This window comes from Pezoporus flaviventris, unplaced genomic scaffold (genome assembly GCF_033815535.1).
Source record: "Pezoporus flaviventris isolate CSIRO_AGI_PZ_B2104156 unplaced genomic scaffold, CSIRO_AGI_Pfla_v1 ptg000031l, whole genome shotgun sequence".
NCBI lineage: Eukaryota > Metazoa > Chordata > Aves > Psittaciformes > Psittacidae > Pezoporus > Pezoporus flaviventris.
The window spans coordinates 17,767,930-17,782,835 of NW_026892579.1; the positions used below are offsets into that span (position 1 = coordinate 17,767,930).

The 14,906-nt window shown below is 37.1% G+C and overlaps 1 protein-coding gene across 3 annotated transcripts in view; it reads left to right on the forward strand.

Moving 5' to 3' along the window:
* Nucleotides 1-14,906, forward strand: part of RNGTT (RNA guanylyltransferase and 5'-phosphatase) — a 190,679-nt gene that overhangs the window by 120,403 nt on the left and 55,370 nt on the right. For all 3 annotated transcript variants that reach the window (XM_061460307.1, XM_061460308.1, XM_061460306.1), the window contains one exon: nt 6,270-6,370. In XM_061460307.1, the coding sequence (XP_061316291.1) occupies nt 6,270-6,370 (101 nt within the window). The remainder of the gene's footprint in view (nt 1-6,269; nt 6,371-14,906) is intronic.

The following is a 14,906-nucleotide window of genomic DNA, read 5'->3' on the forward strand; positions in this document are numbered from 1 at the left end:
ATGGACAACTATGGAGGAAGGGTGCAACTAGACTTAGTACTTTTGGGACAGGGCAGAGGATTGGGGTTCTACATAGAATCATAGAACAGTTAGGGTTGGAAAGGGCCTTATGACCAACAACCCAATAGCTGCCAACTGTCTTCACAGCTCAGCTTCATCTGTGCTAGGTAGGTGCAGCCTTTGCCTTGGACTCCAGTGGCCATACGGTGGGGTGGAGTGCATTCAGGTGTATCCCTGAAGTGAAATGTCAAGTTTGGTTTTACGTAAATAGTGTCCAATTTGCGTGCACCGGAGTTGCCCAACTATAGTAGTAAGTGATAAAGAACAACTGGAGGATTCAAAGTGCATTAATTTTGCAATTTAAAATGCTAGTGTAAGTGTACCTAGTATGACTGCTACAAGAGCAAGCATCCAAAAAGAGATTAATTTTGGAGAATAATTTAGATTGGAAGGGACTTCAGGAGGTCTGAGCCTTTAAAGCTATTTGGGATGTTTTCTGATTTGTCAGTATGTTAAGTTTCTGGTGTGGAGTTCTAATTTCTGTGGTTAGACTGAGTTGAAGGGTTTCAGACTGAAGTGAACTTTGTATTTGAAATTCTATGGGATCCGATATGTTTTAGAAGTAGTCGTGTACATGCATATTTGTCGGGGGGTGGTGGTGAGGATATCATTGCTATGAATGCTATATTTAAAATGCTAGGGAGTAGTTTGATCTCAGACAGATTGCTTCACATTTTGTTTTGGAATTAGAATATAGAAAAACTTCAGGCAGAACAGGTCTGCTGTATGCAATGATTCATCTAAGGTGAAGTTTTCACATACTTAACAAGCAGAATTCTTGTTTGGCTCCAGCTCATGTTTAAAGAAATTGATTTAGCACTTAGCATTCAAACTCAATGATTTTCTACTGCTGTATTGTGTGTAACAGGACTCAACCTGTTACAAAATTTAATCTCCTTCTCGGGGATTATTAATGAGTTCTCATTTTAAACTAGACTTCTGTGAATTTGTCTTTCATTATAATAATGGGGGGGAGGGGGAAGAGGGCGGAGGGCTGTATAACTTGTTCATAATATGAACTTTGAAGTTTGCTTATCTAAGCCTTTTTATCTGTTTTGAAAAGATACCTGTAAATTACCTGTTAGCTTTACGGGGTGTTCAGTGCTAACAGATTGCTGTGAAGTGAGAAGGGTGTTACTTAACAATGGTCAAAACTAAGTATAATAGTCAAAAGTGTATATTTATTGCCGTTGCTTTCTAGGTAAGATATCTCTGGCTAACTTGAGGTGTGGTAGAGAGAATTTTTCCTCTTTTTTTTTTTTTTTTTGGTTAATAGGACGAAATGTTTAACTGTGGCTAGTTTCAGCCTGTGCTGGTTATAGAGGTAAAGAAAGATAACTCAATTTTAAAGAACAAGTCCTCCCCCACTCCCCTTGAAGCAAGTCAGACAATTAATTTTGTAATTAAACTTGAGTCAAAATTGTGGCTCCAGCAGTGCAATTACAGGTATGAAGATGTAACCTGTCAAAACATTGCTTTTCATTACTGATCTTGGAGTAGCTGTTCCTGTCTTGTGTGAAGTTGGTTTCTTACTGATTTTTAGGAAGGTGTCACTTGTCTATCTTGGAAAAAGAATTTGAAAAAATCGTGTAGTAAGTCCTGTGTGGAAAATATATATTTGTGCCTAAGTGTGTGAGGGTAGAAAATGCAATTCCAATAAGAAAAATTGAGGGTGGGTACAGGTGTCATGGAAAATCGGGAAATAAGTAAGGCCTGTAAGTTTGATGCCTGTATTGGACAAAGGAGTTGAAACTATAATGAGGAATACAGGGGTTGATAGTGTGGGTAAACATGATATAGATGGGGAAAATGACATGCCTTTTTGAAAGGTTACATCTCTCCAACAGAGTGATCAAAACTCATTTGAGTAAGGCTAGTTTTTCAAACTGAGACTTACAGAAAGCCTCTGTCAAAGTTTCTAATGAAATATTCTTGAAGAAGCTAAAGCAGATGTGAGACGTAAAAGAAAAGGTTTTTCCACAGGTAAGTAATTGGTTAAAAAGTAGGAGTCAAGAGATGGGGTACTGTTCAGTCCTCACCAGGGAGGGGGAGTCACCTGTACTGTGCATAAGCAAGCTGAAAAACAGATGGACTGTAAAGTGACATTTTCTTGCTGGATCAGCAAGGACTGGTGCTAAATCTGGAAAATTACAGTAGGCCATTAGAAGACTGGGTGGTGGAGTGATAAAACAGCACATAAAGTTCTATGTAGATAAATGTAGAGTAATGTCTGTAGAGAACAAATTTGTACCTGCACATGTAAAATGATATTTCGGTGCATATAGAAGAGTATGAACTATGAGTAGCACAGAAGCAATGTGTTTGATTGTTCAGCATCTCTCTTAATATGAGCCCTAGGGAGTGCAGGTCTTTGGAATCAACAAAAGCTGTTTCAAAATAAACAGAAGGTGGTGGTTTTCCCTGCAGTGTATTTGGGCTGTGCATGAAACATGGTGCTGCAGGCTTTTACAGCTGCCAGAGGTTTATGTGGTCTTACTGGGGAGCTAGATGAGCTAGTGCAGGGGAAACTGAAAATCATCTACACCAGGAAGTCTCTGGGCTTGAAAATGTATAATCTCTCAGAGAGTAGTAGTAGAAAATATATACGATTGCCCTGTTTTTCACCTTCCCTGGGCACATGTTGTTGACATCACTGCCTGTTGTCAGAATAGGATGCTAGAGCTCTAGTGAGGCCATTCTTAGGTGGTTATATAGATTGGATGCATCTCTTCTTCAGAATTTCAGTACCGTGACTCAGAGAGATTGGTTTATTCTTTTCCTGTCAGTAAGAATTAATTTCCTAAAGGAGCATCTAGTGTTTGCAGGGTCTGTGTTCCAGGCAGAATTAAATACAAATAGAACAGAGTCTGCAATCCTGAAAGAAGTCTGGTCCTCCCTTAAAAGCTTTTGAATTTTTTCACATTGCTCAGAAGAAATCTTGGTCTTTATTTTTAAAAATGGGGTATTTTACAATACTGTTATTTGTTTCTTCAGAAAGTGAGGCTCCTGTTTGTAGTCGGGAGGAAATATTCAGTAGTCATGAATGCAGAAGTAGTCCAAATTTACCTTTTGGACAGAAAATATGGGGTGTTTCTTTGATTAAAATTGGTGTTTCTGTACAAAAGAGAAAATTTCCTCTTGAAGACGATTAGCCTCTCTTCATAGTCTCTTTAAAGCAATGATATGTAAATGGATGGTTTGGAGCCATATATTAAACCAGCTGAGATTGTTTTCTAAAGTCAAAGATTGGGTCTAATCTTAATAGCTCAGAAGGTCTCAAAAATATGACCTACTGCATAAAAAGAAATTGATGACTTGAGTATTTATCAATAAATCCATCACTGTAAACACTCCAGTAACCTTACTCTGAAGATTATTGCAAATCAATAAATTACACACTGTGTCACACAGGGGCTTAATGCAATATTTTAGGCTTTCTATATGATTGGTAATGGAATGGGTGCAGACCTCAGTCATGCCTAAAAGACCAAAAAGCAACCATTAAGATAAATTTTCTGTTCCATACAGCAAAATATATGCCTGTTCCAACAAACTCAGCAATTCAGCTCTATCCTGGATTCCTTCATACCTGCTCTAGCCGTTGTTTCATAAATTAAATAGTCACTACCTGTGGAGAAATTTGTCACAAACAAAAGTGATCCCCATAGTTCTTCTTTGAACTAAGAGGTAAAAACCTAGTAGTAGTAATTGTCTTTGTCCAAATTAGAAATTGCAAATGAAAGAGAGCAACAAATAATGTCTTTTGAGCACTGTATTATGTCCTATTATTCCTGGGACATACTTTATTAATAAAAGTTACATAGAATGTAATTCCACATTCTCTCTATATCAGATATAAGTGCTAGAAAATGGCAGGAAAAGTTAACTGAAAATGATATTTCAGTGCCATCGGCCTTTATCTCATATTCAGTGCTCACAATCAAATAATAAATACTTTCTGTAAAATTGAATGTACTTCAAACTATACTTAAACACATAATCTGAAGATGAAAATATATAGATAAAAATTATGATCAAAAAAGCTTAAATGCTTTACTGAGCATCTTGTTTTGTATATTCTGTTTTCCCTACTTAATGCTAGTTATGATGTGTGGCATGAGTCCTTAGATGTTTTTAACACCATACTGCATAAGAGCAGATTTTCAGTTTTGGAAAGTAGAGGACAAAACTATAAAGCAAGATAAATCTCATTACTATAAGAATTTAAAGATGAGATCATTGGAATTTTAAGATATTTCTGGTGAATGGAAAAGAGCCAGGGAAATGAGGGAGGGAATAGCAGGATGGTGGCAACTTAAGGAGTATTTCTTTACTGCAGAAAGATTTTTCTGGTTTTTGTAAATTACTTAAACGATACCTTTCAAAATCCCATTTTGGAAAGGTGTACAGGCAACCAACTTTCTTCAAATACCTACTGATGTTATAACACAGAAGTCATATGAAGGGGAAATAGAGTGGGAAGAGAAGAAAGAAAGTAGATGCTTTCATAACTTTACTATCACACTGTTTTCTTATTCGAGTGAAACAAGGATGTTTGATTTGATTTGGCAAGACTTGCAGATGTGGGGGACTACTGAAGAAAGTTGCTTTGCAAGGGAAAATTTTCAAATAGAAGATAGCTGGAAAGAAATGGCATAAAAGATGTGGAAGGAGAGCAGGCATAGATAAGAGGTATCAGAAGCAGCTCCTGTATGCTGTCACGAGGACAAGGATAAATCATTTAAACATTATTCAGATGCTGAGACTATTGTGGAGAAATGTAGTGCAAAGCCATGCATTGTTAGAATAGTTAGTTGGGCAGGTGACTCTTAATACAGATATTTGGAACAGGTTTATAGGGCCCTGAATGGGAACCAGAATAGAGTGCCTGAAGCCATTGCCCTCAGATGTTCTAAGGGCCATGATGATAAAATCGGAGCTAATGTGCTCTAGCCAGACAGGTTGAAATTCCAGAAGAAGCTTTTAGTAGGTTATTTTTGTCATGTGTCGCAGAACGATGGCTAAAAATGTTTGGAGCTGATTTGCATTTCAATTATGTGGAACTTGTCTTTACTCACTGTCTAGCAAAAGTCACCATCTTTCATCAAGAAATTATAAGCAATATATGCTGCATTTATTTTGGAAAGAGTAGCTTTCAATTTTTATGTGAGAAAGCAGAAAAATCTTCATCTGCTTTTGTCACTTTACATGCAGAAGTGTTAGGTTTAGCATCAGTAAATATTGTATTTTGCAAATATTGAACACTGCATGGGCGGCATGTGATGCTAGTGATTCCTGTGTTATCAAAAGACACTGGACATTATTGGTCTGTTTTTTGAGGTACAATTGCGTAATTATTTTTTCTTTGTGGATTAATTAATATCCAAACACTAAAAATTCTGCATCTCCAAAAGATTCTTTTGCTTTTGCCTTCTTCATGTTAATTCTGATTTTCTCTATTACCAGGAAACATATTCTAGTAAGGAAAGGGTTAGCAGGTTGGCTTTTGCTGTTAGCTGAGGATGAACAAAATGACAGCTTACTAAACCAGAGCAGATGACAGAAGAGACCATGAGAAACCAAAGCCCTAATTTAAGAGAAAATTCATCCTTGCAACTTCTGGTTCTAGTATTTACCCTTTTCATAAGTAACAGATGTTTCCTTACTTATATTCCCTTATGCCATGATATTCTTTAATCTTCACATAAATTCCCTTGGTATGAAAAAACATGTTTCTGATGGGCCTTTCTAATAGTTGGCAGTATGGTAACCACTGACTGTCTCATGTTTTGTCAGCCAACAGCATGGATGACAAAAATACTGTTCATGAAATTGTTAAAAAATGTAGAGATTATTTTAAATGTATCTTTAATGTATGTTACTGTCAGTGTGTTCATTTGTTCTGCGGTTTCTTTCTTGAAATTTTCCATTAGCCGGAGAGAGATAATGAAGTATGCTAATTTTTATTTCCATTCTCAGCTTTTTATTATAGGCAATGGCTTGGCTACAGAGCCTAAGCAGTTTTAAAAGGGAGCAGCAAATAAAGTAGTGAAGCACAACTATCTCTGTGGTAATGGAATTCATTGTTTCAGTCACTAAGTATTGTAATTCATTAGAGACAGCTAATATAGTCTGGAATGCTGAATTGTTACTTTCAAAACTAGTGAAAAGCAATAAGCATAATTAAACTGCTTTTTAATTTGCTTCAGAAATACAAGCCTGGTCGATGTGATGATATTTTGAAATGGAAGCCACCCAGCCTGAACTCTGTTGATTTTCGTCTAAAGATAACAAGAATTGGTGGAGAGGGGTATGTAATCTCTTCCCTTTCTAGATGCATAACACTCATGTGAATGTCCCGAAGCAGTTAATACCTCCTCTTGTATTTCTTGACACTTTCTGAAGCTAAGCCTTTCTATATTCTGTAAAGTTTGTTCACTGAAGATACAGGCAACTCTGGTAATCAGTATTGTACTGAAAACAATGGCAGATGTTTATAATGCAAATTTACTCATTCTTAGATCAAGTTTCACAAAATTTGTTTTAGAAGTCCTGTTTGGATTTGGCACTATACTTTGGCATTATGTTTTTAGAAAGTGGGCAGGTTGTATTAGCTTAAGTTCTTATATAAAGTAACTATTTTCCATTGGTTTTATGCAAAATAGTAGCAACCTGTGCTTTCTTCCATTTTAGAATTCTGCACAATGACAAATAGCAGTTGCTTTCTTAGAGAAACAAACCTTGACATTTTTACTCGCTAGGTATTCTTTGGTGTTGCCTTTAAAACTATAACAATCTTCATAAAAAATGTGGGTTCTAGTAGCAGAAGACACCTAAATCAGTTCTATATACCATTTGCCTAGCTCAGGCACTGCACATGTTAAACAGGGGCAATTTCCATGTTCATTTGTGCCAGGGAGGGGAAGGGGAAAATTGAGTCACTAGATGAAAGTCTGCCTTGGAAAAGATTTTGTTTAAAATGAACTTCATTGATTTTTAGGTTGCTTAATGTTTTAACATCTGGGACTCATTTCAACTGACAGTTTGAAATACTGACATTTAGCTTTTGTTTTTCTTGGTGCCATAGGCAACTCAATACAAGTAAACGATTAATTCGTATATCGCTTACATGTTCCATAGTGCTAATAATGGCCCATCTGACTTTTAGACATTTGCATGTCATCTTAATGAATATATTTGGTGAATAGAAGGTATCTTAAGGATAGGGAGTTTATTCTGCAAAATGTACTCAACTGCCAACTTTGGAGCATTTCATGGGGTCAGAATTATCTATTCAGAGTTCTGTGTCTGAAAATGCAATATCAGGTCCTCAGTAACAACATAGCTATTTCAGAGAATATACAGGAATATTTTAATTTTCACTTCAGAGAATCAGCTTATTACAAACTTTTCATGTTTGTTTGGCTTTTAAGTCACAGAGCAGTGTAATATGAAAGATTTCTGGGGAAAAAAAAAAGATTTAAAAAATGACCCACTCTTTGATAGGAAGGTTATTTTTATTATGATATTCTCATGACTTCTGCTGGAGTATATAAATATACAGTAGTAGCCTGTGATACAGAAGCAAAACATAACAGATGACAAAATTTCACATAAAAAAGGAGTATTTGCTTGATCCGTTATCACTGATTTCAAACACAAAACTGTCAGTGCTACTGTTTTACATTCAGTATATTACATCGTAGATTACTTGATCAGAACATTAAAAGGTTACAAAATATGAGCCAGCAAAAAAACCTGTTCCTAAAAAGTTGGGCAGTTAGAAGCAATGGCTGATCCATTGTGGAATTGGAAACACTTTCTAGCATGCAGAAAAGTTCTGTCATATTCCAGCTATGTGAAAATAACGGCATTGCTAATGCTGTGGAAATAATTATCTGAATTAGTCTGTAAATACTGTAGTACTTAAATATGTTAATATTTATGTTCATCTCCCAAGCATAAGAAAAAATTATCTTAGAAATCTGACATTTGATAAATAAAGTATGATTCTTCCTGATATGTTTTACTTCATTTCACATGATAGTTGACTGCTATTAGTAACATTAGTGCATTCATCCAACAAAAAGAAAACTTAATGAAGTTCTTGGTGGAAAATAATAATTTGCCATTGTTGGAAGAGAAATATTTATGTTAAGTAATGATCTATGAAACCATAGCTTCTGCCCAGTTAAACATGAATAATGATTGAAATACTCCAGGTTTAACTGCTTCAGTTGTTAAGTATGCAGTTTATTGCTTGGTGTAAGATGAACTCATTTGAGGAAACATCAGAATTATACTGATTTTGAAGTTGTTGACTAGAGTTTTAAAAGAAGTATCTTTAATTTTAGACTGTAAAAAGGCAATTATTGAGTTCTGAACACTACCATAATAAAATGGTTGATTTATGATACAGCTAAAAATTCTGGTTTGATGAACTGAATGTCTTGCTACTGGCAATTCTAAGATGACAGCATCAGGCTTCTTGCCTCCCCCCATTCCCTTGAGATTAAAAGCAAGCATTGATATTGGCTTCAGCCTTTTAGGTAAAAAAAAAAAGTTTTCTTCAGTAGTCCAAAAAGAAATCCTGCATGTATTTGACAGCCAAGTAATATAGATGTGTTTGAAGTACTGTTAGGGAATTTGTGTCTTGTTTTGCTGTGGTTAAGCAATAGTATTTATGGAAATAGAAGGTGTGTCTTTGTATTGAACTCTTAGTGACAAATGAGGAGTCAAAGTATTGATCTCACATACCTGATAGCTTGAAACAGTGAGAACAGGAATTGTCTGTAATTCCCAAGTCCTCTGTTCTGATATACAGGCTCATCTTTAAATGTGAAATGCAGCTGTATCTAAACATGAGCTACAAGTTCTTATCACAGTTTACAGCCTAGCCAGTAGTGTGTGTACAGGCTGAGTCTGTATCGCAGAACTCCAACCCTGCAGCTCTTGTCATTATATTTCCCTGTTCACTTAAATAGTGAAAAAAGCATATAGGAGCATTATTTATTCAGTAGCATGAGATGAGAGCAAGGTCAGCTGTTGGACATGTCTTTTTGGATAGCCTATGCAATTGAGATCCTGAACGATTGTAAACAATCTTGTACATTTTTCATATGAATGAAGGAGTTACCTCTAGGGAGTTTGCCTGATTTTAGTCAGCATGATTATTTTCCATCTACCTGAAATTCCCCTGTGTTTTGTGTTTCCACCCATTGATCAGTCTGCAATAATAATGTTAACTGCAAAATAGCTGCTGTTTCACCCAGATGTAGTTCAGCTATGGATGAATGACCAGTTGTTTTTATCTAGGGTTCAGTTATTTCACTGTTGATATTGGAGAGAGTGTTGCTATTGAATTGAAAAGAAGGATTTGGCTTACAATCTACACATAAGAATAAGCTTTAGAATAAGCTTTTCCGTAAAGAGGAAGACTGCATAACAAAGGATAAACACAAAGAAAAAAGATAGTATTGAATCTCAAAGAAAGGCAGGGTTTCTGTAACCTCAGTGACCTAATCCTGACACTCCTGTTCAGTGCACATCTTTAAAAGAAATTGCATTATTGCACCTTAGTGAGTTACAGCTTATCAGCTGAGCCATGGTAATTGTCCCCTGTGTGTTGTCATAGTCCAGCCTGTCCAAGCATCAGGATGATGGTTAGATTAACTCTTTATGCTGTGTTTGCAAGAATTCCATTTTATGCTTTCTCTTAATCTCTTCTTATCACATCAATGTTGTTACTTTTATTAGAAAAGAAAATAAAAACAAACCAACCACAAAACAAGAACCAGCAACTTACTGAGTCAGTTAAACCAGAGTACTTCGTTGTTTATCTCTGGTGAAACACAGCAGTTGAACTGAAAAGCCCTCGCATTACATGTGTTTTAGAAAGGTAGACCCACTTCCCAGGCTTCTCCGTCATTTCAGGCTTACTAAGGTAATGGTCTCACATCAGCAATGCGAAGTGGAACCCTTTGATTATATAAGAGTGTCTTGTATTTTTCCTAAATTATGGTGATACTCATAGAGAATAAAATATAACAGGGACTTTAACACATGAACTGCATTTCCAAATGACCTACAAATTAAACGACCTTATCAGAAGACTATGTGGAGGATAGTTAATTGCTGTAATACCTCAGATACAGTACAGGGAAGACAGTTTTAAACAGTAGAGATGCTTTCCCCCAAAACTTCTGATTCTAAGAATATTTCTTTAAAAAAATAAAATCCCCAAAGTCAGAATCTTATTTAAATGTCACAAATACCAACTGAAAATGCCTGCATTTGTGGTAGCTTCCAAAATGAGAATGTCTTAAATGTCCATGCTTCCTTTTACAGTTTTTTAATTAGGCTGTGCAATTCCCTTAATTTTATCTGAATCAGGCATGCTAAAATCAAATTACAAGCAAGGCTTTAGTTTTATTGGCTTTGAATAAGTATCTTGCTGGGTCAGTCTGATAACATTTTAAATCACAGAATAATTTAAATTTGCTATAGAACCTTGAAGTATTGGAAAAAAAACCCAAGAGTTTTATTTGGCTTTTGTAAGAGTAGTAGTAATAACAAGTTATTTCTTGAAAAAAAGTAATCTGAAGTAGACGTGAATTCTTTGTTAGCAGGAAGTCTATTGTATTCATGATTAAGTAGAACACAGGGGGGGAAACCCCCCAAACGGTGTTTAGGCAAAGTTCTGTTTAGTTTGGGCATTGTCAAGTAGTAAAAAAAGACAGATAAAGTACTATACATTTGAGGACAGTGGGGGCTTCGAATCTTGACAGCAGGAGCTTAAAATCTTGGATACATTGGTAATTACAAATCAACAACCAGATACAGGCATCATGACTACAGGCAAGTGAATGTTTACTCTTTGTTAGATGTGATGATGTCTTTTTTGTTCTGGAAATTGGATAGAGCTTCCAGGGGCAGGAGGGAAGCTGCAGCTGGTTCAAAATAACCTTGGTGTTCCTGATTTGCTTTCATATAGCTATGTTGTCTGTCATGGGGTGGCTAATCTTCCTCACACTTCTGCTTTGAAAACAACCCCCCAGCCTGGTAACTGGCTGCAAAATCATGAAAGTTAATTGAATCAGCTGGATCTGCGGAACTAACATGATAGTTTGTTTGGACCATGTTTTGTTGCTTCCTCCTCTCTTTCCACTCCCCCTTTTATGTGATTCATAAATTGTTGGTTTGGGCTGTGAGCAATTTGCCTTCTCACCTGTTTGCAGATTGCCTGTTATCAAAGAGCACAGACTTGTTCTTACACATGCCGTCCATCACAGGAAGGGAGCCTTACAAAGCTGGCGATAAAAATAATATTCCTCTAGCCTCCAAAGGTCCCAGTCAGTACTGGGGCTGCATTGCTGTGAAGTACAGAGGAATTATGAGGCAGAATACAGACAATGTCACCCAGCAGTTATGGAACAAATAAGGATAAGATGTTGCAAATAGATCCAAAGATGGACAGTGTTGGCATGACAGAAGGAGGAGTGATGGTTTGACTATGTTAACTGCATTTATGGCTGTACTGTTAAAGGAAGCGTGTGCTTCAAAGTTGCTTACTTTTTATGGAATTGTGAGAGTTGCAAATGAAAGTATAGGAGTAATTTGTATTACCTTCAGGCATTCAACTGTTACTAGAGTAGGTCTTACTAGTTCTGAAGAAATGCAGGGGGAGGGTTGTGCAAACTGATTGAGGGAGGATGTTATGTGTAGAAAGATTAGTGTGGTGGCAGAGAAAGGGGAAGCACAGATATTACTATTACCTGTGGAAGTGCCACCATTGGTGTTGCAATAGAAAAAAGCAGATCGCATTTTACCTATGTACTGTGCTGATGTATTTACGCTGTATTTCTTATATGACGATATTTAAAACCTCTGTGTAACACTTCAGTTTTTAAAAGCTGCTTTCAAAGTAAAGCTTTGAATCTAACCTCTATTTATACTGTGGTACACTGAACATAATGTTGTACCTTCCACAACTAATGCTCAGGATGCTCTTGGAATTTCTAATGTTGGATTTCAAAAACGAACTCAGCCTCATCTTTTTTTATGTTCGAGCAGCAGCCTTGGGCAATCTCCGTCTGTCACATAATTATTCTACTTTAGCTACTCATTCCTCCAGATTTTTAAAAGCTTTGCCTCATATCATCCTAAAATTATCTGTACACTTACAAAATGGAATGTAAATGGAGCTGTGTATGTTTTATAAATCCTGTTCCTTTTTCTTGCACTGCCTTCTTAAAGTCGTCTTCCCAGTTCCTTGTGTCAGCTACCATAATGATTATCCACTCTGTTAAAGATCCATTTCTCTCTGTGAGATCAAGAAAAGCTCCCATATACCATATGTCTCTAAAGTTTTCTTATCTCCCATGCACTTCTCTGTCCTATTTTACATTTTGGTAGCTATTTTATCCATCCCTACTTTGCCATGTAGCTTAGATTGCTTGCTACTTGTGAATTTGGAAATTGAAGACTGATGCTATCCCCAGCTAAGCAGCTGTAAGGTGTTAGAACCCGAGACAGGAGTGAGAGGAGCACTCAGTGGAGAAATTATCTTGGGCTTCAAAATGGCTGGCTTTGGCTTTTTCAAGGAACAGGTAGGTAGTATGTCACATGGCAGGTCCCCTAAAGCACAGAGAGGCCCAAGAGAGCTGGTTGATCGTCAAAGACAGCCTCCTCAAAACGCACAAGGACATGCTCTTCCCACATGCAGGAAGACAAGTGGGTGCAATAGACAGCTGGCTTGCTTTAATGGGTAATTCCTGAGTCAACTCATGCAAACAGTTAAGTGTCTGGAAGACGTAAACAGTGGCAGGCCTCTATGGAGAACATGAAAGCAGTCTTTGGGTGTAGACAGTGAAATTAAGAAAGCCAGAACTCATCTGGAGTTGAAGGTATGTCAAAGACTTCTCTAGGCACCTTGGAAAAAAAAAAAAAAAGACTAAGGAAAATGGTGTGCTGCTCACGCAGCACTAGGTGTAGTGACAAAAGGTACAGGAAGGGCTGAAGGTACACACTGCTGCCTTTTCTTTGGTCTTGACTAGGGAGGTCTGCTCTCAGGTCTCTGTGGTCCCTGAACCTTATAGCTGAGTGCAGGGAAATCAATTACTACCAGAAGCAAGGAAGTTCAAGTTAGGGACTACTTAAGCAAAGTGGATGTCGGAGTACTGGAGGGCAAAACTTTGAAACTGTGGTAACAGTTAGCCCTTGTGGCAGAGAGAGACAACTGATAACTGGGTTGCAGGTGGAGCAGATGATGCTTCACCTCTGTTCAGCATTTGTGAGGATGCATCTGGAGTACTGTGTCTAGATTTGGGCTCCCAAGTATGAGCAAGTCCAGTGGAGGGCAACCAAGACAGCAAGAGGATTGGAGAACATGACATACAAAGACAGGCTGAGAGAAATGGGTTTCCTGTGTCTAAAGAGGAGAAGGCAACATAATACTTTATTACTACTCCCTAACAGCAGGTTATAGAGAAGATGGAGTCACAATGCTCAGAGATTCACTTTGAAAGAATGAAAAGCAAAAGACACAAATTATAGAATGACAGGAGAGAGCAATACTGTAAGCAAGGTTAAACACTGTAGTAGGCTGGCAAGTTGTAGAGTCTCCATCTTTGGGGGTATTCAGAAGCTAACTGAAGATGGCTGTGAGCAACCTGGTATAACTTGGAAGCTGACCCTGTCTTGAGGCAGATGACATGCAAAGTTCTTTTCAGTCAGAGTTACTCTAAGATTCTCTGCACATCAAATGTTAAGTATTTTGCAGATAATATTTTCAGTCCTAGACATTCAATTACAAAGTATTTTTTTGTTTTCTTTCTTTATGCTTTTTTTCCTGTAAACAGATTTTTTTTCAGAATACTTATGTACCTATAATTAATTTTCAAATAGTGGTATTGTCCTTTTAGAGATTTTTGAGTTGCAAAGTAGAATAACATGCCTTTATTATAAAGAGGAATTTGACACTGTTCTTTGTTGTATACTGTAAAGGTTTGCCAGCTACATAATTTAAACTGTCTAAATAGGGAAAGTGTTTATCTTCCTTTTGCTATAGCTTGAACAACAGATAGGCTGCTTTCAGACTTACTGAAATTCAGTTGTGAACATGCTTTTCTATTGCACCAATATAAATTAACTTTTTAAATTGCAGGAGTTATCAGAGAGTACTCTTGAACATCCTGTTCAAAGTGCTTTTAATGGATTTTAGAAATTGGTATGAGCTTCTTTGAAATGCGTTTTTGCAGGTGGTAACTATTTGGTCTCCTTCAGACAAGGAGTATTTTCTAGATTTTGTGAGCATGCTGTAAATGATGCCTTAACTCCGAATATTTTTTTCTCCATTAATTGCCTACAGTATGAATTAATAGGGTTTTATTAATTTAGTTCTGGGGTGTTTTGGGGGGGGGTAGTTTGGGGTTAATTTTAGTTTGTTGCTTAATGAGATTTTCTTGTCTGTGTTTAGAAAAGAGCATAAGCATAGAATTATTACAGATCTAAAAACTAAGTGTTTTTGAATGGTGTTTGGTATTTGGACTTGTGTAAAGCATTCAACACTGTCCCACACGACATCCTTGTCTCTAAATTGGAGCGACATCAATTTGATGGATGGACCACTTGGTGGATGAAGAACTGTCTGGATGGCCGCACGCAAAGAGTTGTGGTCAATGGCTCAATGTCCGGCTGGAGACCAGTAACGAGTGGTGTCCCTCAGGGATCGGTGTTGGGACTGGTCTTGTTTAACATCTTTGTCGCTGACATGGACAGTGGGATTGAGTGCACCCTCAGCAAGTTTGCCGATGACACCAAGCTGTGTGGTTCGGTTGATACCCTGG